The sequence below is a fragment of the Phalacrocorax carbo genome, chromosome 30, assembly GCF_963921805.1.
Source record: "Phalacrocorax carbo chromosome 30, bPhaCar2.1, whole genome shotgun sequence".
NCBI classification, from domain to species: Eukaryota; Metazoa; Chordata; class Aves; order Suliformes; family Phalacrocoracidae; genus Phalacrocorax; species Phalacrocorax carbo.
In genome coordinates this window covers 840,267-862,385 of record NC_087542.1, presented here as the reverse complement: position 1 = coordinate 862,385, position 22,119 = coordinate 840,267, and the positions used below count along the sequence as shown (strand labels likewise).

The following is a 22,119-nucleotide window of genomic DNA, read 5'->3' as shown; positions in this document are numbered from 1 at the left end:
TAAAGCTCTCTGGGTGACCCTCTGTAAAAATTAACTTTCTCTGCGCTGCTTTGTACCCGCAAAGCTCATTCAGCTGCAAATCCAGTAGCGGCTTTGCTGTTGAAGCCTCTGCACGCTCGGAGCCGCGCACGCTCGCGTTAAAGCGACTTTCCAAGGCGGCAAAGTGAATGTGGCGCGAGCCGGGGCTGCAGCCTGTGCCGCCTGCTGACGGCAGGAGGCAATTCTGGCGCTGTTTGGTACCGTGGTGTTGGTGTTTCAGAAGGTCAGTAGCTTGGCGGTGGCTGGGCAGAATCAATGGGTTTAGAGGTGACGGAGTTTCCTCGGGTTACTCAAAAATGCGAACAGTGTTAGTAACAAAGAGAAAGTACGTAGTCTGAGTCTTCCTTCAACCATGTTTCTTACTGCTTAGCATTGATCTGAACACTTCTCTCTTTGAGTGCAAAAAGCAGAGAATCAGGACAAAGTAGCATGTCTATTCGATGCTTGGCCTGACACGGGGTAGGAGTGAAAACATCATACAATGACCAGCTCTGGGCCCCCCAGGTCAAGGAGGAGAGGGAGCTGCTGGGGAGAGGCCAGCGGAGAGCTACGGAGATGGTCAGGGGCTGGAGCATCTCCCGTGGGAGGAAAGGCTGAGAGACCTGGGCTTGTTCAGCCTGGAGAAGAGAAGGCTGAGGGGGGTCTCATCAGTGCTCATAAATATCTGAAGGGCGGGTGTCAGGGGGATGGGGCCGGGCTCTTTTCAGCGGTGCCCAACGCCAGGCCAAGGGGCCACGGGCACAAGCTGGAACACGGGAAGCTCCCCCTGAACATGAGGACAAACCCCTTCCCTGTGCGGGTGCCAGAGCAGGGGCACAGGCTGCCCAGAGAGGCTGTGGGGTCCCTTCCCTGGAGACATTCACCCCCCGCCTGGACGTGGTCCTGTGCCCCTGCTCTGGGGGTGCCTGCTCGGGCAGGGGGTGGGACGGGATCATCTCCAACCCCCGCCACTCTGGGATTCTGTGATTGACCTTGGCATAGTTTAGGAAGCATGGTAGCATTGGGTTGATGGTTGAACTTGATGATCCTAAAGGTCTTTTCCAACCTTAGGAGGTTGTAGCAAGGTGGGGGCTGGTCTCTGCTCCCAAGTCACCAGTGACAGGACGAGAGGAAACTGCCTCAGGCTGCATCAGAGCAGGTTTAGGTTGGGTATTAGGGAAAATGTCTTTACTTCAAGAGCGGTCAGGGACTGGCACAGGCTGCCCAGAGAGGTGGGGGAGTCGCCGTCCCTGGGGGGTTCAAACACCGTGCAGACGTGGCCCTTGGGGACGTGGTTTGGGGAGGGGGGGGGTTGGGTTGGGGTTGGCCTTGATGACCCTCGAGGTCTTTTCCAACCTTAACGATTCGATGATTCTATGGATCCAGCCTGCCCAGTTCCCCTGCAGAGCCCTCCGGCCCTCGAGCACACCGAGACACCCGCCCGACTTGGTGTGACCGGCAAACAGGGCGGCCGCGCTCAGTCCCCGTGCTCTATCACCGCCCGGGTTCATGGAATGGCCGATCGCCGCGCCGACGCTCCGGGGCTGCGATCCCGTCGGTTCCTCGGGAGTCACCGGGGCTGCAGGGAGCGGACGGGGCCGCCGGTGCGGACCGGGGACCGGCGGGACACCAAGCGGGGCCGAAGGGCGGTCGGCGCTGGGACCCAGCGCGGAGCTCCCGGCGGCCACGCCCTCCCCGGTGTGCGTCGGTGGGCGTGGCGTGACGGGGGCGTGGCACGTCGCGGGGCGGGGCGGGCCCACCGGCGGCGGCGGCGGCGGCGGCGGCGGCGGGCGGGGGGGGTCGCGGGTCGCTGGGCCCTGTTGTGTGGGAGCCGCTGGCGGAGCGGCCCCGCCGCCCCCCGCCATGGAGGACCCGTCGCGGCTGCTGGCGGCGGCGGCGCACGGCGGCGGCGGCGGCGGCGGGGTGACCCTACCCGGTGGAATCCCGCCGCCCCCTCCGCCCGCCGCCGCCGCCGGGGATCCGGTTACCGCGCCTCAACCGGGGCCGCCGCCGGCGCATCACGATACGGGCGACGTCCTGCAGCAGATAATGGCCATCACCGACCAGAGCTTGGACGAGGCCCAAGCCAGGTACCGGCGGGCCTGCGGCGGGCGGGGAGGGGGGCTTCGGGCCGGCGGAGCGGCTCGGTACCGGCCGCCTTCCCGCGCCGCCGTGACTCAGCTCTGCGCGGCGTGGCGGGGGGGTGGGGGGGTGGAACGAGACACCCTCGGCCCTGCCGCTCCGGTGTTACCGGGGTCGCGGCGGGGTTCGCTGGGAAATCACCCACTGGAGACAGAAAGTTCCCCGGTTCCTTCCCCGGTTCCCGGTATTCCCGTGTCTCGGCCTCCCGGTAGCGGGAGAGCGCATCAACACCCAACGCCGGGATGATGCCCGGGTTCCTTGTAAATTAATTTTCCGACTCTCCGTCTTTCTCGACGCATTAAGAAATTGGCCCTGGGTGATGTAATCGCGACCGTCATCCCGGTGGAAACAGGATTCTCCCGCCCGGAACGGGAAAACCGAAGCGGCGTCGGTCGCCGTCGAGGGTCAAAGTTTGCTCGGGAGGGAGGCGAGAGTGGCCGGAGGTCGGTCGTGGCCCCCGTGGCGCGAGGGGCCCACCGGCTCGTCGCCACCGTTCATCGTATTTAAAGGAAAAAGAACGAAGTCGTTTGGTTTCCCTGCCTCGTCGCCTTCCTTGGGTTGGGAATAATTATACGGGGGAAAAAAAAAAAAAAAAGCCAGCCTGGAAATGGACGGGATGGAGCGTCGTCTGGTGCGTCCGCCGAGCCCCGGAGCTGCGTCTGGCCCTGATTGGCGCGGGGTAATTACACGTAATTAGTCGCTCGGCTTCCTCGGCGCGCGCGAGGTGGGCAGCCCCCGCCGTCGGCCGCTTCGGGAGAAGGTGGAGACTTTACAGAGCGGGTTTATAAAAAACCCCAAAAATCAATGAAATCGTTTTTCTGGCCTTTTTTTCCTCAATTAAAGCGAGGCGGCTCCTTAGGTTTTCCCCTCGGTCGGGGGCCGCGCGCGGTCGCCCTTCCCTGCCCAATAAAACCCTGCCCTTTCCTTTTTTTCTTAATCTCTACCCAAAGTTTAGCCGGTTTGGGGTACGCCCGTTGCTATCTCCTGCCGTCAGCCGCTGGCGTGCCGAGGCAGCGGCATTACCGAGTTCAGGTACTGGATTCCTGACGGTTGGGTGGATTTATTTGCCTATAAGGAAAAAACGGGACGTTCTAAGAACGTCATAATTTGGGTTCAAAGTCAACTCTTCCAGGTAACTTTCCAACGGGGCGGTGAAACCTGTGAGCGGCGCTTGCGGTGGCTCACGTGTAGGACTTGCTTCTTCCCAAAACCTGCGTTTGTTTTTCTTTTCTCCCTGGTTCTGCCTCAGAAATCACCGCCCGCACCTCCCGTATAAATTCTCTAGGTGCAGATTTCCCTGTGTGCTGCGCGAGAGCTGCCGTTTTCTCTCACGACATCATGTTTAAGATTTTGAGCAGAATAAATTCATCAGAAACTTTGCTTTCGAATAAGAGTTGAAGAAGGGGCTTAGGAAAACGGCCTGAGCGGCGTTTAAACCCTGCCGATTGCCGTAGAAACGCTGTCGGAGTCCCCCTGAAGCACGGCAGCTGTGAAGGCCCCCAAATTTTAAAGCACCTTTGGTGTGTTTTCACAGATATTTGCATAAAAGAAGCTTTTGCCTTCCGGACAAGAAGTTTGTTGGTTTTATTTAGTCCTCCTTAAGAGGACGTACTGCTGAGAAAGTAAAACTCAGGCTTGGTTAAACCCACGACACAAGCGATACGGGGATGCGGAGGGGGATCCGGGACTTCTCGCACCTCAGTAACGTGGCATTAACTGCTTAGTTGCTGAGGATTATTTTTATTCTTTTATATGAAAAAACAGGCGTCGCTGTGTAATTTAACGCCTGGTGAATGTCAGAGGGTTCTTCCCGTGCGCACAACGAGACATTTTCAAATCCAAGTTGAAAACTTGGGGGAAAGTTGCGTTGAAAGGAAATTAATCTCCCAAGGATGAGTTTCACGCCGCTGTTAAACTCGTTATGTTATCACCTTAGTCGTCTTCACAGGAGTTAGGGGCCGTATTAATTACGCCATTATCTCTGGGTCTGGCACCTCTGCTGCCGTGCACCTAAACGCCGCTTTTCAGACCTGGAGAGCGCAGTCTGGAGGCCGGGAATTCATTTTCTCTCTCCCTCTCTCCCCCCCGTTTTTTTTTCCCTCATCAGGCAAGGACAATAGACTCCACTAGGCCGGCGTCTCCGCTGCCTTTGTTCTCAGGCCGTTTGTCTTGGGGTTGATATTATCAAACATCTCCGTAGCTGAATGGGGTTTATGCTGCTTTTGGCCGTGCCGTGAAGGAAAGCAGCCGATCGACGTCACCTTCTGCGATTTTTGTTAAAAGCTTGCGTTGAGAGTCGCCGGCAGCAGCCGTAAGTGTTAGGGGTTCTAAGGAAGCCCAACACCTGGATTTGCACCGTTCCCGATAGCTGGAGGAGCGACCGGCGTGCAAGGAGGGCCAGTTTGTATATCTGTAAAAACCAGATTGAAACCTAACCGTAAAGACGATTTAAATATTATTTTTTTCTGAATTACAAAAAAGGGGTCGCAGGAAGGAAAAGAGACTTTCTTCGAGGCAGCTAGATACTTCTTCCCACTGACTTCCAGGGGAAGTTAGGCACCCGACTGCTGGCTGCCCTTCACAGTCGGCGCCGGTTAGGTAAAACACCGCCCGTGCTCCGTAGGAAACCTCAGCTCCCTCCTTCGCAGGTCGCTTGCCACGCTTCAAATGCGTTTTCAACGGGGCAAAAACATAATCCTCTGTTTTGCTTAGCCGTTAGGATGGGTTCTGTGTTAACGCTCCTTAACATCGGCTCTTCTGGTGAGAAGGGGGACGAAAAAGCAGCAAACCCTGGAAGAGCTTCAAAAAGGCAAAATTAGCACGTGGGGCATAGAAAGCTTGTATTAAAACGCTGTTAAATACAAAGCGCTCTGCACTGGATCAGGTGGCGGCTCGCTGCGGAAGCTGGGCGAGCCAGCGAGTGGTACTTCTGTGTCGTTCCTGCTCCCCGGGATCTATAGGCTCTAGAACCACCGCTGTTCTCTTCCTTTTGGATGGATTCCATTATTAGATTTTCTCAATTTACTAACTCGGGAAAGAACTTTTTAACGCCCCCAGGTATAAAATCTGCCCTTGGTAGAACCGAAGGTGCTCGCGGTCCCTATAAACGACGCAGAATTGTGAATTTTAAGGCCTGCCTCTTTTTGTGCCCGTTTGCTCCTAGCGGTGACCGAGTGTGGCGCTTAAATGAAATATTTCACCCAAATTTGCACGTTCCTTTCCGAATCATAGGCGCTAACCTGCTGTTGCTGAAGCGCGATCCAGTCCTCTAAGTCTTGGCGGCGTCATCGACCTTTCCGGTTGGCGTTCACTCATTCTCTCTTCTTCCGTTTCAGAAAACACGCCTTGAACTGCCACAGAATGAAGCCCGCTCTTTTCAGCGTGCTCTGTGAGATCAAGGAGAAAACAGGTACGTTGGTGTCTGCCCCGGCCTCGGCTTCTCAACAAAACCCGCCCTCAGTCATCAGCTCCACTCTCGGTTGGCGTGGCCTGTCTTTTCCCTCACATTCTACAACTTAAGGCTGGGGTTTTTTTTTTGGTTTAATAGTCTTCTCAAAGCTGGAAATTGTCTTGATGTGTTTTTTATACCGCTCTCTGTGCGCAGGTTTGGAGAAAATAACGCTGCTTATTTCGGCAAGTGTCTGGGTGTGTGCGAAGAATCTCTAGGTTGGGTTTTTCCGGTGTCCGCTTGGATACCTGCGGAGTCCTGAAACATCCTGCTATGCCGTCGTGCCCTTTTATTTTTCCCCTTAAGGAATTGGTACCAAAATTGTGGTGGTGGGAGGAGTTCAAAGTTGATAAATAACAGAGAAAAAGAGAGGCAGGACGCTTGGCGATGCTGGGAGACAGGGAAGTAGTGGGAAATGGAGGTGGTGACCCCGGGCTTTCTGTGAGGAGCCCAAGTACCGGCGGCGAATGGATTTCCGTATTGAATCGCCCGGTGCGTGCTCATCCAGGAACGCTTACGCGATGTTGTTTGAATATCTGATTTCTATAAACTATAGCGAATTTTGATGATTTTTTTAGAGTAACTACTTTCATTATCGGTGACTAAAATGTGGTGGGTTTGTCTTTTTAAAGCTTTAATTATGTTAACATTTAACATCTGAAACCTACGTTTGTATTAATTTATGTTTTCTAAAAACACATCAAAGTCCTCTGCAGTGCTCTTGGCATCGAGGGCGGCTTGAGGCAGATATCACACGTTCATTTCTGGAGAGTTTGGTTGCATGTATTGCCTTCTCCTGAAAAAAATATGGTACTAAGTGTGCGTTCCTGTCTGTCTGTCCTTCGTGGATTGCTGTCCTTAAAGAGGGTCTTTCCTCTGGTTTTTTTTTTCCACGCTGAAAGCCGCCTTCTGCATTTTATTGATTGAAACCGTGACTTCTCTGAGCTAAATCCACCTGCAGGAACAGACTCCGGTAGCGCGGTTGCGCTGGATTTGCTTCGGTCTCCCAGGTTTTTGAATGTCTGATGGTCTGTCTATTCCTTATTTAAATTATGGGGAGCAGATGTTACGGCTTCCAGCAAACAAAAGCCTGGACATACTGTGGCACAAGGTTTTGGGCTTTCTTTGTGACCCAGACACGCAAGCTTCTTTTCTAGCTCGGAAATCGGTTTCAAACATGTTCCTCCTCCTCCTCCCCCCCCCATCTTTCTTTGGTTCTTTGTTGGAGCGCTGCTGTCGTTCACAATAGCTCAGGATAAGCCGTACGCCTTGGCAATGGGCAGCCAGCCGAAAGGTGCCGAAAAATTCTCCCTGCTCGTGTTTATTAATTGAATTACAAATGACTCTTTGTAATGTAAAGAGATTTGGCCATATTTAATATTTTGTTCAAGCCTTGTTCCCCCTTCCCCCCCCCCCAGTGATTTTTAATTTTTTAAAATTTTAAACCCGTTACGGGGAAAACCAGGTATTTTATTTTCAAGTCTTAAATACCCGCCTGGAGCTGTTTGGAGAGGCACCTAATCCAGTAAAGCCTGCTTAGTTTTTTTGGGAACCCACAGAAGCATTCGGAGCAGTTTTAATCTGAGCAGCAGACAGGGTTTTTGCTGGTCGGGTTACGCTTCAGGTATGATTCAAGCTGTATGAATGCAAAGATGGCATAATTCTATCATAAAATCAGAATGAAACATCTGTAGTGTTCAAGACGCATGTTTTTGGTGCCAAATATGAGATTTCGGAGTTTTTCCTCTCAGCTGATGCTGGGAAGACGCTGGTCTGTGACGGGCTCCAGGCCCCTCGGGGCAGGGGGAGTGTATTTCTACCCGCTTCCGTGGAACACGCTGCGCAGCAGGACCCTGATTCTGTGTTTCTGGCCTGTGGCAGGGAAGGGGTTTGTTGCAGCGTCGTAACATGGAGTACCAGTATTTATTGTTCCTTGTCGCTGCTCGCTGCAACCCTCTGTCCTCCCTTTAATGGGCTGGCACTCGGCTAGGTTAATTCAGCGGGTACCTTTTCATTCGGTCGTAAAACTTGGCAAGCGGCGCGGCCGAGGAACACGCTTTCTCTTTGTTGCCGAGTTTGTTGACATTCTAACGTAGCCGAGTCTTGTTCCTCGGAGCTCGGAGCCCCGCTGGCTTTTGTCTTCTGTTCCCATTCTCTCTCTTCTCCCCACCTGCCCTGGGAATGGGCAAGACTGTCTTGGATTTGGAGAAAGCGCTCTCCTCTGACAATGCTGTGAGAGCAGCCGAGGCGAGGGCGCTGCCGTTCTCCGCGGTGGGGTGTTCGGGAGGCCAGTATCCCCACGGAGGGCTGCGAACTGGGAAATGGGGTGTCTCGGGTAGGTGGAAGATCTGCTCAGTGGCGCGCAGCATTTAGGTGGTGTAAGAAGGGGTTCGTGGTTGTTGTAGGTGACCTGCTGGTAAAAAAACCACGCTCCTGCCTTCTCACCTAACGGTGTGTTTGGACCGACAAATCCCTCTGAATAAAACATCCAGAGTCGGTATTTAGCCTGAGTTATAGGATAAATATTTGCAAGTGTAACACAGGTGATGGGATCATCTGGGAAAAACAGAGACGAGTTGGCGTGCAGGCCCAGGACCCAACCGCCTACTTCCTTGCACCCTGCATAGGTACTTTATACGTCATACGGTACAGGCACTTCATTTCTGGCCCTAAAATGGCAGGTTTTGGGACTAACTTTGTACGTTCTGTACCCGACAGATGCATTTATTGCGCTGCTCTTGCTCTGTCGCGTGTTACTGTCCGTTATTCACTCCAGGAAGGAAAATCTGGGAAGGAAAGCAAGTCTAAGCAAATTGTGTATCACTTATTTTGGTACCAGTGATCTTGTACAGTTCATTACAGAACTGCAAATCTTTAATTAATGAGATGTAAATATATTGTAATGATTGCATTTGCATACTGAGTGAGGCTCCAGCACCTTAGGTTGCGATGTATTTTAATTAAAGATTAATTAGAAATGATGGGAATTTCATTTTGCTCAGTGCAATTATTTTACATATTTGATGAATATCTGGTAGGTGACATGCCAGAGAACGCACAATATCGTATCGGTACATCCGACAGGAGCAACTCCTCAGTTTTATTTCTTAAACATCTATAAAAGTGATGGATTGTGAAGGATTTAAGTGTGAAGGATTTTACTGTTAGGCAAGGACTTTCTAAATGACACTTAAACCACAGGCTATGCTGTAACTGGTTATGCTCTAACTGGTTATGCCATGGCTCCAGTCTCTGAGCGTCTTGAGTATTAAGAGTTGTCGTATGGCCTTAAACTGTTGTGGGGACTTAAAAATCTGACGGCCAAAGGGCTGCTGAGAGAGGTCAGCTTTCCAGAGCAGCATTCTTGCAGTACCGTGAGCCAGGAGGTAGGCAGCGGTGTGTCAGGACAGGCACACGTAACAAGTCAGTGCTGACTGAGGTTCTTTTTCTTATTTTGGTAACTTTTCTCCCCTCTCTCTTTGGAATCTGTTTTTATTTTAATGAAATCTAGTTTTTTCCAAACTCCCGCTGGCGGAATTTTCAGGCCTGTATATGGAAATGGGTGATGCCTGACCCACGGAGCGTGCCAAAAGCTCGCAGGGTAGATGCAGCTGCCCTGACAAAACTCTTGGTGGTACGGCACGTACTTCTGGCATTGTTTTTACCTGACTACCTTTACCAAAAAAGACTCACGGAAGCTGGTGTGAGCATGGTATTCCTGCAGCTCCAATGGTTTTGCGCTCCTGTCACGCCATCTCTTGAGATTAGCAGCTCTGGAAGGTTGGTAGGTGAACAACTGCAGCTCTCGTACTTGGAAACGGGAACTGGCAGCTGCTTGCGGCAGAGTTAGGAATTCACTGAACAGGTAGCTTTGAGTGAATCTGACGTAACCGACGATCTGTACAAATGTGAGCATTAGGTGAAGATACCGGGAGCAAAACTAAAGTTGAAGCAAAAGGTGTCCCTTCCAGATGAGGGCTTAGGCTTAAAAATAAAAACTCAGGTTTTAACTGTAACGTGTATTAAGATAAAATTATGCCAAAAGTTTAAAATCCACCTGATGGAGCGGGTCAGACGGACCGAGCTTCCTGCACTCAGCGATTCTTAGGTCTGTTCACCCTTGGGAGAGTTTATTAAATAAAAGTTTGAATGGCTAGGTTGGAATGGCAGCTTACGAACGGCTGGTTAACTCCTTTCTAGTTTCTTGTGACTCACTAGAGCCAGTCAATCTTGAGAGTCTTCCCTCAGGATTGGGAAGGTGCTTTATACATGCTTTTCAGCAGTCATCTTGAGATGAGCTGATGTGTAATTGATGATAACTAATGTCTAATTACCATAATTAGACAAGTGACATAAAATTAAGCTGCAGCTGGGAGCTTGACTTCAACGTGAGGTACCCTGGTATGCATCGTAATGTGCATAACAAGACGTTTGGCAGAAGCACGTTCAAATAAAAAGGTAACGCCAAAATACCCATTCCACTGAATTTATGCTTGCCAGACCAAGTAGTTTAATGTGGGTTTTATAATGGAATCATAGACTGGTTTGGGCAGGAAGGGACCTTTACTGGTCTCCAGTCCAACCCCCTGCAGTGAGCAGGGACATCTTCACCCAGATCAGGCCCCTCACAGCCCCGTCCAACCTGGCCTTGAGTGTTCCCAGGGATGGGGCATCGACCACCTCTCGGGGCAACCCCTTCCAGTGCTTCACCACCCTCAGCGTAAACAATTTCCCCTTTAGAGCCAGCCTAAATCCACCCTCCTTTAGTTTAAAAGCATTCCCCCTTGTCCTGCCACGTTGGGCCTTGCTAAAGAGGTCGCCCCCACCCTTCCCACAGCCCCCCTTTGAGCACTGGGAGGCTGCAATAAGGCCTCCCCGCAGCCTCCCCTTCTCCAGCTGCACACCCCCAGCTCTCCCAGCCCGGCCTCGCAGCAGGGGGGCTCCAGCCCTCGGAGCATTTCTGTGCCCCCCTGGCCCCGCTCCAACAGCCCCGTGTCTGTCCCGTGCTGGGGACCCCAGAGCTGGCTGCGGCGCTGCAGGGGGGTCTCACAGAGCGGGGCAGAGGGGCAGGACCCCCTCCCTCGCCCGGCTGCCCACGCTGCTGGGGATGCAGCCCAGGGCACGGCTGGGGGTCTGGGCTGTGAGCGCACATGGCCGGCTCGTGCTCAGCTTTTCATCCCCCAGCACCCCGAGTCCTCCGCAGGGCTGCTCCCCATCCCCCCACCCCCAGCCTGTGCGGGTACCGGGGCTGCTCCGACCCAGGGGCAGGACCTTGCACTTGGCCTTGCTGGACCTCAGGAGGCTCTCCCAGGCCCCCCTCTCTATCTCTGCCAGGTCTCTCTGGATGACACCCTGTCTTTCTGGCACGTCAGCCAGGCTCAGCTGGGTGTCATCTGCAAACTCGCTGAGGGTAGCCACGATCCCACTAAGTCATTGATGAAAATGTTAAACACACAGAGCGGGTGAATGTTTGAATGTTATCAAACGGGCCAAGGAGCAAAGGGCCGCTCCTGAACTCTGCTGGGTCTTCTGGAAGAGAGGAGAGCCGGCGATTTTTAAAAACAAAACACCACCAACAAATAAAAAAAGCCCCTTTTTTCCATGTGTGTTTCATTTCTTGTGATGTTCACAAGAGCATATGCAGGAGGGGGTCTGCTATTTTTTAAAAAAGGTATTAATTTAAATTCCATATTGAGTTAGAAAAGCCACTAACTCTTTAAATAGTCCTTTCCTCGTTGTCTTAGCTTGAGTTCACCAGTCCCCCGTGTACCACGGTACAGCTGCTCTTGCCTTACCTTTTTCCGCTCGTGAAAAGACCGGGGGTGTTCGGGAGACGACCTGGATTGCCGAGAGCGAGCCAAGGGCCGCAGCCACCCCAAAGCGCTCTCTTCTTCAGAATCGCGTCGTCATTTCTGTATAGCCTGCGAAATATGAAGTTCAGCAACGTGATTATGAGTTTAGGCTGCTTGTGTGTTCAAATATTATTAGTTTTTCGTTTAGATAAGCTATTCTTTTGCCTATAAAATGCTGAAAATTATTATAAATGCGTGTTTAATGTCTCTGTATATATACATTGTTCTCCTGCCCTTGCGCTAGAATCTTTGCGTAACGAGAGATCTCTTGTCTGTGTCTTTGTAGGGAACGTACCATCCCAGTAACCTGCCAGGTACAACTTAGGAAAGGGCGTTGGAATTTTGGACCTTCGCAAGGTTAAGACTAATTGGGCATCCAACTAAAATTGTCTAGCAATTAAAATAAAATCAAAAGCCAAAAAGCTGTTGGTGTTTTTTTTGTATTGATTCAAGATCTTGTGAGTTCTTACGCTTTTTGAAAAAGGAAGTTCATAACGAATTGTCAAAAAAGTAGGGAATTTAAGTTTTTAAAATAAATTTGCTTGGAATCAAACTTGAATAATCGGAGCGTGAAGACTGCTGCAGTCTGGGTTTGTTGAATATAAGGAAACCATCTTATGGTGCATTTTTTCACGTTCTTTCAGGTTTTGATGGCTTTTAAGTAGATTTAAAATCGATTTTAATTGATTTTAAAATTCCAGCGCTGTTAAGACATCAGTTTGCAGCCTGCTGCTGTACAGCAGAGAGGCATCCTTGGCAAACAAAGCAGCCGAGGCCCAACTCTCGCCTCCTGCACGGATTCCGACGGGATCGCACACTAGTGTGCTGTTTATTTCCATCCCTGGACGTAGCGGCACGGCAGTTGTGCCAGCGGCTCGGGCCTTTTGTCCATCCACCATAGTCTGTCTGTCTGTCTGAACACTGCTGAGGGCCGTGCAAGGAGCCGGGCAGCGGGCTGGTACAGGGGCATCTGCTCTGGGAGAACCTCGTTCTGATTTTTATAGACTGCTAGATAATAATATTTAAATAATGTTAAATTAATAATAAATAATTTCTAAACGTAGTATAAACTAGTACGGCCCCGAGTCGTCATATCGCCCGCATCCCTTTGAAAACTGGCCTTACATTTTGGTGTTTCTCGCGCTGAACAATGTTTTTGCCGTGTTGCCTCGTGGCTTCGTTAAACGCTCCCTTTTAATTTTCCCCTTGAGCTCAAGATCTGCTAAAACCTCTGACGAGCGTTTCAGTGCTTTGCCAGAATTGAAGTGGATGCTCTTCCCTGTTTCGGAAATAATCTTTTGCTTCCCTCTTTATATTTATCTAGTGTTAAGTATTCGCGGTATTCAGGAAGAAGATCCCCCAGATGCTCAACTAATGAGACTAGATAACATGTTGCTGGCAGAGGGTGTCTCCGGGCCCGAGAAAAGAGGAAGAGGAGGACCGATGGCTGTAGCAGCAACATCAGGTGGCTGTCCAAATGACAATAGCATTGAACACTCTGACTACAGGGCCAAGCTGTCACAGATCCGACAGATATACCACTCTGAGCTAGAGAAATATGAACAGGTGATCTTTCTGCATGGAAGAGTTTTTATCATCTCAATTAAAAATAACCGTTTTTTCCTTTGGTGTCGGTTTTAAGAACAGAACAGGAAGTATAATGAATTCAGGTGAACGCGAGGATATCAAATCCAGTTGAAACCTTGTCTCAGTGTTACGGAAGTGAGGTGGAGATGGAGGGACTGGACATCAAACTAAAGATAATAAATGTTTCGTGTATCTTTGTTGCCGGTTTTTAAGAGTAACTAGAGTAAAGCTGAAACACGGAAACTCCTCTGAAGTTTTTTTTTGGCTATATATTCTTGTCGGGGAAACGAATCCCAGGGTGTTTTATTGTTTGTCGATACAAATGTGTATATTTTCAGGCCTGCAGTGAGTTCACCACCCACGTTATGAACCTGCTTAGGGAACAGAGCAGAACGAGACCCATTTCGCCAAAAGAAATAGAGCGCATGGTGAACATAATCCACGGCAAATTCAGCACCATCCAGATGCAGCTGAAGCAGAGCACGTGCGAGGCAGTAATGATCCTGCGGTCCCGCTTCCTTGACGCAAGGTACGAGAAAACGCAACCAAGCGATAGCAGGCGTTTGAGGCCCGGCCTTTCGTTGCTCGATGCCGGTGATCGCGTAAGAAATCACAAGTCCGGCGTTCCCAGTGTCGATCTAGTTTAAACGTTAAGAACTCGCCACCTGTTTTGCCCACTAGGGTGTAGTTTGACATCAGCACCTGTTTAATTCTGCTCAATTCTTACGTTCTCCTCCAAAGCAAATGTATTTCAGAGGAAAAGAGAAGCCAAGGGTGTACTCTAGCCGGTCTACCCTATAACGCCATTAAATAGGAATAACTGGTGTTTTTGTAGGCGTAAACGACGTAACTTCAGCAAACAGGCAACAGAAGTACTGAACGAATATTTTTATTCACATCTGAGTAATCCTTACCCCAGTGAAGAGGCCAAAGAAGAGCTAGCAAAGAAAGGTGGCATCACAGTTTCACAGGTACGGAGCGTATTATCTGGAATTACGTGACTTTTTTTCCCCCTCAGACAATGTTTTTTCCCTTGTAGTTGGCAACAGGCTTCAGTTTTTGGTACTTCCAATAGCATTTAGGTTATTCCGAAGGGTTTAGTAGTAGGTATTTTCTGCTCGAAGCCTAGTTTAAAACATCTCCTTTGCAGGTAACTTCCAAATAAAGTAGAAAATGTAATAATTTGATCAAACACTAACAGCAATATGTCTCTCCAGGTTTCCAACTGGTTTGGTAACAAAAGAATTAGATACAAAAAAAACATGGGGAAGTTCCAAGAAGAAGCGAATATCTATGCTGCCAAAACAGCAGTGGATGCGACTAATGTCGTGGCTCAAGGCAACCAGGCAAATTCTCCCTCTACGCCAAATTCAGGTGAGCAAAGGTGCTGGCAAAGAGTCCGTCCACTTGGAAGTCTCTAATTATTTCCCGTGACAATTAGTACCACGGAACACCGATGTTTGAAACCGTCGTAGGGCTTCTTTTAAACTTAAATGAAGTAATACTCGTTGAAGAACCATTTTTAGCAGGTTTTATTTCTCATTAAAACCTGCTCTTTTTTTTCTTCTTTCAGCTTCCTCTGGCTCTTTTAAGATGACAAATTCCGGAGAAGCGTTTATAAATCTGCAGTCATTGACTTCCTACCAGAGCTCCCCAGTGGGAGCCAATGTGCAGTCGCAGGTCAGTAAGGAAAAAAACCACCATACTTTCAGAGTGAGATAAATGTTAAAATCCCATTTCTCTGTCCTTTCTATGGTATGGACAGGTTGCCCAGGGAGATTGTAGAGTCTCCGTCCTTGGAGATACTCAAAACCCAACCTCCTCCACCTGATCCCGCTTCGAACAGCGGGCTTGGATTAGACAATCTTGTTTGGTTTGGGGTTTTTGTTTTGGGTTTTTTTTTTCAAGTAGATTCTCTTAATACCAGATGGGGATGGATTTTTCTGTCTTTGGCCAGCCCTGGCTAGGCTGCAAGAAAAGACTAGAGTCAAACTTCTCAAACACAAAAAAAAGTCAAGAAACAAACCTGCTCAACTGTGTTTTTTCTCTCGGAACTAGATTTTTCTCTTACAGAATTAACTGATTCCTAAATTAACCTACTGCTATTCTTCTGCCCCTTTAAATTTTCATTAACAAACTAGTATTTTCTCAATTTAGAGTCAGTCTTGTTCCCTATAAGTAGGACTTTGCTTAGGATTTGTCATTAACAGTACTGTTAAACCCATTTTAAGCTTTCTGCTGAATTTCTAAATCCATCTGAACTGCGTAAAGTCTGTTCCTCTGTCAGAAAAGCTGTAGGTGATGGGCATGATCCCAGGCTCCAATTCTGAACTAGCTGGGTGCGGCTCAGTTAATAGCAAGAACTGCGAAGAGAACTTGTTTTCCTGCAAGAAAACCTGCCCCTCGATTAAGAATTTTTGGCCCTACAGATCCCTACTGCGTACTGCTGCATTTCTTTAACTCCACTTCTCATCCTTATCATTCTCACTGTGTGGGTTCTCGTTCCAGATGGATTCCTTACATCATGTCATACACCAGACAGGAAGATATGACACAATTGTGGGGAATCCTTTGTATACGACGCAGCGCATAGATGTAAGATGTACTGAGGTATTAGTTACTAGAAACACAAATTCTGCCACAGATTGGTTAATGATCTGTGAATAAATATTGGCTCTTTATTCCCCCTGACATCTCTGATGTGGGGATAGGAAAAAGCTGGAAAAGATGTAGTTTAATACACCAGCCTTTCCCTCCTAGAGCCTTGATTTAAAGTTTTGGCTTCGGTCACCAGAAAATTTGGGCACTTCTTGCCATAAGGAGATGGCACTAGGAATTAATGCTGTAAAATCTGGCTGGGGAAGAGGTTTTACAGGATGTTGGGGGACTGCGCTTTTCCAGAGCCAATACGTAGTTATTTCTTTCCAAAAGCACTGTCTCTTGTAAGGTGTAAACCTTTATCTAAAGGCAAACTTTGTTGTCTGCAAGTAGTTTCTTATGGATGTAATGAAAGGATGTATTTGTTCTCCCTTCAGGCTAATGGCAGCTGGCAGGATGCTACCACCCCTTCATCAATCACTTCACCTGCTGGAGACCCTGGAAGTGTTAATTCAGATGCGTCTAATTAAGTTTTTAGGACCTATTGATGAGAGGAAAGAGGTCATTAGTGTAATTTGTCAATGTTGCTCTTTTGCCAATACTATTGTTTCTACAACTTGACACACAGCTAATTACCTCAGAAAAAACCCTGGAACCAATAGAAGATTGTGATTACAATGATACCTCTCTACCTCTCAGCCTCACGCAGTTGAGTTCTTTTTACTTATGCCCATTGGGATGTGAAATTGTTTTAAAAGAACTTGCTTCATTTTCCTAACCAAATTCATTTTTTAAAATATGGATTTTATGGTAAGAATCTGAAAGTGTCTCTTCTAGAACTTGGCGTTTGTCTCAAGTTTTACAGCTTAAGAAAATTGACTTATTTTAATTTCCATAAAGTTTTTTACTATGAAATTTCTGTTCTAGTTGATAGCTACTAACAGTTAAACCCCCTGTATTGTAATTGTATGCGTTCTCTGTATTGTAATTTTGTATAGGAAAATAAGCTTTTCTTAACTAGAATTCATTCTGAGCTAATTAATCAGAACGTTGCTTTACCAAAACTCTCACTGGACTTTGCTCTCGGGTAGGACCTTCCATCCTGTGTCATTCCACGTAATTCTAATTTAACGTCTAGTGAAGAAAACCAACACAACCACCCGACTTACCCCATGGATAATAGGTTTTTGTGCATTTCTGCAGCTGTTAACACGGAGTCCACCCCTTTCAGTTGAGATTTTATCAAAGATAATAAACTTCCAAAGCCTTTTTTTTTTCTTTCCTTTTTTTTTTGGGTGGTTTTGTTCCTTCCCTTCCTCGCCTTCCCCCCGCACCCCCCGGGCCTCTGAGGCGGCGGGGCTCCCTCAGGGGAAGGCGGGGCGGGAGGGGGCGAGGCGCTCTGCGCATGCGCCGGGCGGCGCTTTCCCGCCCTGCCTCGCGCCCAACGGCCGCCGCGGCCGCCATGGAGGAGCCACCGGCGGGGACTCGCGGGCCGGCAGCCGCCTCGCCCCCGCCGGCCGGCGGGGCGGAGGAGGAGGTGAGCACCGCGGGGGAGACCCGGCTGGGCTGAGGGAGCCCGCGGGGAGGCCTCGCTGCCGGCCTCCTAACCGTTTTTCCCCTCCCCTCAGCGTTCCGCCGGCGGAGCCCGCCCTGGGGGTGCAGCGTCAGGTAAGGGCGGCGGCGGGCCGGGGAGCGGGGAGGGCTGGCCGGCCCGGGAGAGGAGTCTCCGAGCTGGAAGGGAGAACCGGAGGCACCGGCGGCCTTTGGGGAGGCTGTGACGCGGTGATGCAGCCGTCGCACCTCGGCGCTGTTGCTGCGAGCTAGAAAGCAAAGCGCGAAGAACAGGTTCGGTGCTTTTGCATCCCTGGGAAAGACCCTTTTCCTCTTCACTTGACCCTGCAAACAAGCAAGTTTGCACATTGACAGACAGAAAGTTGAACACAAGCCACCAGCGTGCCCTGGGGGGCATCGAGCCCTGCTTTGCAGCCGGGCGAGGGGGGGGGGGGGATTGTCCCGCTCTGCTCCGCGCCGGGGCGGCCTCGCCTCAAGTGCTGCGGGCAGGTTTGGGCGCCACAGGGTGTAGGATATCCATGATATAAAGGATATAGAGAATATAAAGGGTATAAAGCTGCTGGAGAGTGTCCGGAGAAGGGCCACGGGGTTGGGGAAGGGTTTAGAGGGGAAACCGTACGAGGAGCGGCTGAAGCCACAGAATCCCAGAGTGGTGGGGGTCGGAAGGGACCCCTGGAGATGACCCCGTCCCACCCCCTGCTGGAGCAGGCACCCCCAGAGCAGGGGCACAGGGCTGCGTCCAGGCGGGGGGTGAATGTCTCCAGGGAAGGGACCCCACAGCCTCCCTGGGCAGCCTGTGCCCCTGCTCTGGCACCCGCACAGCAACGGAGCTTCTTCTCATTTCTTGTTTCTCTCTCATCCCTTGGTTTGTTCAGCTGGAGCAGAGGAGGCCGAGGGCAGCCTCATGGCGCTCTGCAGCTTCTTCCCAAGGGGAGGAGGAGGAGGGGCTGGTCTCTGCTCTCTGGTGCCCAACGCCAGGCCCCGAGGGAACGGCAGGGAGATGTGCCAGGGGAGGGTTAGGCTGGGTGTTAGGGAAAGGCTCTTCCCCCAGAGGGTGGTGGAGCCCTGGCACAGGCTCCCCAGGGAGGCATCACGGCACCAGCCCAGCGATATTCAAGGAGCACTTGGACACGGCCCTCAGAGATACGGTGTGAATTTGGGGTGTCCTGGGCAGGGCCGGGAGCTGGGCTTGATGGTCCTTGCGGGTCCCTTCATGCTCAGGACATTCTATGGTTCTATGAAATATATTGATTGTGTTTGGTTTTCTCAGATCCTGACCCTGGAGAGAAGAAGGTGGATCCTGAGCAGTCTGTAAAGCAACCTGACATAACTGCCATTAGCAAGAATAATGTTAGTCCCTGTGAGACCGCCAGAGCGGCTACGAATGAAAGATCCCACCGAAGTCCCAGCCTCAGGAAAAGCTTCCTTGGACCTAGTCCCAAGAAGCTGTCTCCCTGTAGGAGGAGTCCCAGGAAAGACCATATGTTGAGTTCTTTTAACTTGTCCCCGAGACTGCTCCTCTCCACTCCTCAAGCCAAGCGTCGCTCTTGGTGTCGTTCGAGCCTGAAGGGGACAAAACGCCGAAAATCTCTGCCTCCTGTTCACAAGGATGTCACTGGTACCTGCTCCGCTTCTTCCCTTTATCCATCTCTCTCCGAACTTGTAGGGCAGCCTGTGGCAAGTTGAAATTGAATTTCATGGCACAATCTTTAGGGTAGTTAAGTCTGGTTGCATTATTCCTAACTAGTAGCCATGGATGTCCGTGTTGGCAGTGATCTGGGAGGTCTGGGTGGTTGAGGATGAAAGGAGATGCTGTGTTAACAGCTTCTGTGGTTCTCAGTCTGTCTTTATTTCCATGGTTGAGCCCTAAGTGTGACTTTTCCTTGTCAGGAGTCCTGTTTCTCTCTTTCCTGCTCCTCCCATACCCCGCAAACCGCACTTCTCTACAACAGCTTTTAGTATCTTTCAGGAACGTTCCAGCCACTCGCAGCTTAGTGTGAATTTAATTGCTCACAAACAATTTTGTTCTGATTTTTCAGAATTGAGCCAATCAATTAGCCTGGATCTGCCAGAGATAGACCGGCTTTCTATGCTGCTGTTGTCTAGTTTCCAGGTAAAGTCCTCTCTTTTAAAAAGTGACTTTTTTCCTCTTGCCTTTCTTCTGCCACTAAATGTACGTTCTGCTCCATATAACCAAGCTGTGAAGTACCTGCGAGGGGAGGAGAGACTTGTTCTCCTTCAGTAACGACTCCTCCCACAAGCTTTGTCGGACAACTCGGGTGCTAAGACGTTCTTTTCTCTCTTCTCTTAGTTTTCTGCACAGAAGCTCGAACATGTCTTGAAGCAAAGTGACGGCTTCAGCCCCGAGGCTTTCAGAGCTAATGGTAGGGTGCGATGCTGCGTCAGCACGGGGAATCCTGACTTTAAAATACCACCCCTTCCCTGGCGTCCTCTCAGGACGAGCTGTTTTCTAGAAGGGGGGGAGCGCGGCCGAAAATAGGGGAATGATGTTTGTAAGATGCTGCGCGTGACCTCAGTGTCCAGGAGGGAAGGCGAACGGACACGCCGAAGTAAACCGTGGCCACAGAGATGGGCTGTTATTTCAGAAAAGAGTGTAATTAATAACTGGAACGCCTTCTGATCAGGAATCAGAACAGTATCTGCGGGTTAGGAACCAGCTTCGTTTCTCACTATTACTAATTATCTAGGCAGTGGGTACGAGCGTTGTTTTATCCTGTTTTCTTTTGTTCTCATCTCCAGTGCAGTCGGTCTCAGAAGACCTGAAGCGATACGTGCAGAAGTTGAAGCGGGACGGAACGCTGAAGACCTGCATAGAAGACCCTAAAGGGTAAGGCCTGGCCGAACGCTTCCCCCGTGGAGCGTCGGGAGCGAGGCGTCGCGCTTTTGGGAGGGAAGGGGGAAGCCTGGACACAAAACGCATTCGTACCTCGGCATAAACCTCCCTCACCCTCACGTGTGTTCATCAAACTTTTTCATTAGCTGGCTTCCCTCATCTGGGCAAGTGTAAGGGAACCAGCGAGGAAAGGCTAATGTGCAGACATCCCGGCAGGTTTTTAGGGGGTGAAACTTTGAAATGGGAAAGAAAGCGTGATATTACCCCATTGTGCACAGGCAGGGTCTGGAGAGGGGGAGTGGTTCCTAGGTCAAAGACAGATCAAATAAGATTTTGCCTGTTAACTGAATAAATATAAAAGTCACAGGTATTTGCACGTGGCTGATGAGGATCGTGGGTTTGGAGGATCGTGTCTAGCTGGGGGTGTTCAGTGTGGAGGGGAGAAGGCTCCAGGGGGTCCCTTGGCAGCCTCCCAGGGTGTGAGGGGGGTCTACAGGGAGGGACTCCATTGGGGGGCGTAGTGACAGGACGAGGGTAACGGTTCTAAACTGAAACAGGGTCGATTTAGATCAGATATTGGGACAAAATTCTTTTGGTGAGAGTGGAAGAGGTGGCCCAGAGACGCCGTGGCTGCCCAAGGTCAAGGTGGACGGGGTTCTGAGCTGCCTGCTCCAGGGCTTGGAGGGAGAGAAGCTTTAAAGTCGCTTCCTGCCCAAACCCCTCCGCCATTCCCTGCTTCTCTCTTCCTGCTTTTGCTTTATGGCCCAGTCACCTAAACCTGCAGAGGGTAACCCCGTTACCTGCGGCTACGGGGCTGTTGGGGGCTGACGCCATCACCGGACAACCAGCACCGGGAATATTCAGGGGTCGTTTATCGAGGAGATTGAGGAGACTTTCCTCTTTCGTACTCTGCAATGGCTGCATAAGCTCTGAGCGGGCACGGAGCACTCTGTGATGTACGTGTGGCACATATATACCTCCCTCCGCCGTGCTGATGTTGGATCTGTGCTTTAGGGTTTTGCTGGACTCTGCTTTGGATGAGTCGGTGGCCCAAGTTAAGGAGTACATTGCCAGGTAAGAGTGACTGCGCCCCCAGCCTAGAACTCCTGCTGCCACTGTAGGTGTGGACTCCTCTTCTTAGAGGGTATTTTGGGTGCATTTCATCCTTCAGCTGTGTTTTCCTGCGAGCCTGCGCTGTAGTTCAGCTCGCCGGAGGGATGCTCTGGGCTACAGCCCTGTCCTCGCCTCTCGCTCCGCAGGTTCACCGCTGAATCTCAGGCCTGGGATCGGCTCTTGCTGCGCCACCAGGAGAGCGCCGAAGGCACGTCCAGGTGTGGATTTTTTTCCCCCTTTCCCTCTTATGGCTCTATGGTATTTGAAAAGAAAAAGGAAATATCAAAGCCCTGCCCAAGCTGAGGGACTCGTCTTGCAGGCGGCTGGAGGAATGCAGGAGGAGCCAGGGACAGGCAGAGCCTCTCAGCTACCTCCAGACGTCTCAGGCCCGAGTCCTCAGCACCAAACCCGACTACCGGAAGATCCTGGCTGACCAGGGGGAGGTCTTGAGCTGCATGGAGCTCGTGGTGAGTGTTCTCGGCCGCCTGAGAAGAAAGATGTTCCACCCCCGGTAAGGATCTTAGCAATTTTTCATCATTTGGGGGTTTTTTCTTGCTGTGCTTTGGTTTTGCAGCTCGATGAACTCCAGCAAGCGGTGAAACTGCTGCAGGCCTTCAGTCAGGACAGCCAGCAGTACCTCCAGCGCCTGTCGGAGCAGCTCGGTAAGCGGGAGTCCCTCGAGGGGGAGGTGGAAGCCTCTATGGGGGTCGTTAACGGTGGTTTTTTTTCCCCGTTCCAGCCACCAGGACCTTCCGGCATATGGAGAACTCCCCTGTGCGCAAGCTGATCTCTGCTCCGCCGAGGAAGACGTTGCCGCCGGATGGCTGAGCGGGGTGGGGGGGCTGCGGGCTGTCGGTGCTGCTGTCAATAAAGGCGGTGGGAGCTCGGTGGCGGCCCGGTGCCCGGTTTCCCCGCGCTTCCGTCTTTGAAACCGT

At 50.8% G+C, this 22,119-nt stretch overlaps 2 protein-coding genes across 4 annotated transcripts; both read left to right on the top strand.

Moving 5' to 3' along the window:
* The first annotated feature begins 1,780 nt into the window (after window positions 1–1,780).
* Window positions 1,781–16,927, top strand: PBX4 (PBX homeobox 4). Of its 3 annotated transcripts, none has more exons than XM_064475629.1 (9): window positions 1,781–2,108; window positions 5,496–5,569; window positions 12,785–13,026; window positions 13,386–13,576; window positions 13,883–14,018; window positions 14,265–14,421; window positions 14,621–14,727; window positions 15,556–15,657; window positions 16,083–16,927. In XM_064475629.1, exons 1-9 carry the CDS (start codon window positions 1,882–1,884, stop codon window positions 16,173–16,175), a joined length of 1,329 nt encoding a protein of 442 aa, XP_064331699.1. In that variant the 5' UTR covers window positions 1,781–1,881; the 3' UTR covers window positions 16,176–16,927. The 3 variants fall into 3 exon arrangements, with proteins under 3 accessions (XP_064331699.1, XP_064331700.1, XP_064331701.1); XM_064475630.1 differs by having other exon boundaries at window positions 1,782–2,108; window positions 15,556–15,642; XM_064475631.1 differs by lacking the exon at window positions 1,781–2,108 and adding an exon at window positions 2,759–2,839.
* A 108-nt stretch (window positions 16,928–17,035) lies between these two features.
* On the top strand, window positions 17,036–22,119 carry DSN1 (DSN1 component of MIS12 kinetochore complex). Its single transcript, XM_064475632.1, has 11 exons — window positions 17,036–17,182; window positions 17,274–17,313; window positions 18,488–18,835; window positions 19,257–19,330; window positions 19,529–19,601; window positions 19,978–20,065; window positions 21,086–21,145; window positions 21,331–21,402; window positions 21,504–21,651; window positions 21,759–21,846; window positions 21,924–22,119. Exons 1-11 carry the CDS (start codon window positions 17,051–17,053, stop codon window positions 22,010–22,012), a joined length of 1,212 nt encoding a protein of 403 aa, XP_064331702.1. The 5' UTR covers window positions 17,036–17,050; the 3' UTR covers window positions 22,013–22,119.

Excerpts from the sequence above, each read along its gene's own strand:
- PBX4 (XM_064475629.1), top strand. The coding sequence starts at position 1,882 with ATGGAGGACCCGTCGCGGCTGCTGGCGGCGGCGGCGCACGGCGGCGGC. Across the intron at positions 2,109-5,495 it reads TTGGACGAGGCCCAAGCCAG|AAAACACGCCTTGAACTGCC; the intron begins GTACCGGCGGGC and ends CTTCCGTTTCAG. Across the intron at positions 5,570-12,784 it reads TGAGATCAAGGAGAAAACAG|TGTTAAGTATTCGCGGTATT; the intron begins GTACGTTGGTGT and ends ATATTTATCTAG.
- DSN1 (XM_064475632.1), top strand. The coding sequence starts at position 17,051 with ATGCGCCGGGCGGCGCTTTCCCGCCCTGCCTCGCGCCCAACGGCCGCC. Across the intron at positions 17,314-18,487 it reads CCCTGGGGGTGCAGCGTCAG|ATCCTGACCCTGGAGAGAAG; the intron begins GTAAGGGCGGCG and ends TGGTTTTCTCAG. Across the intron at positions 19,602-19,977 it reads CGAGGCTTTCAGAGCTAATG|TGCAGTCGGTCTCAGAAGAC; the intron begins GTAGGGTGCGAT and ends TCTCATCTCCAG.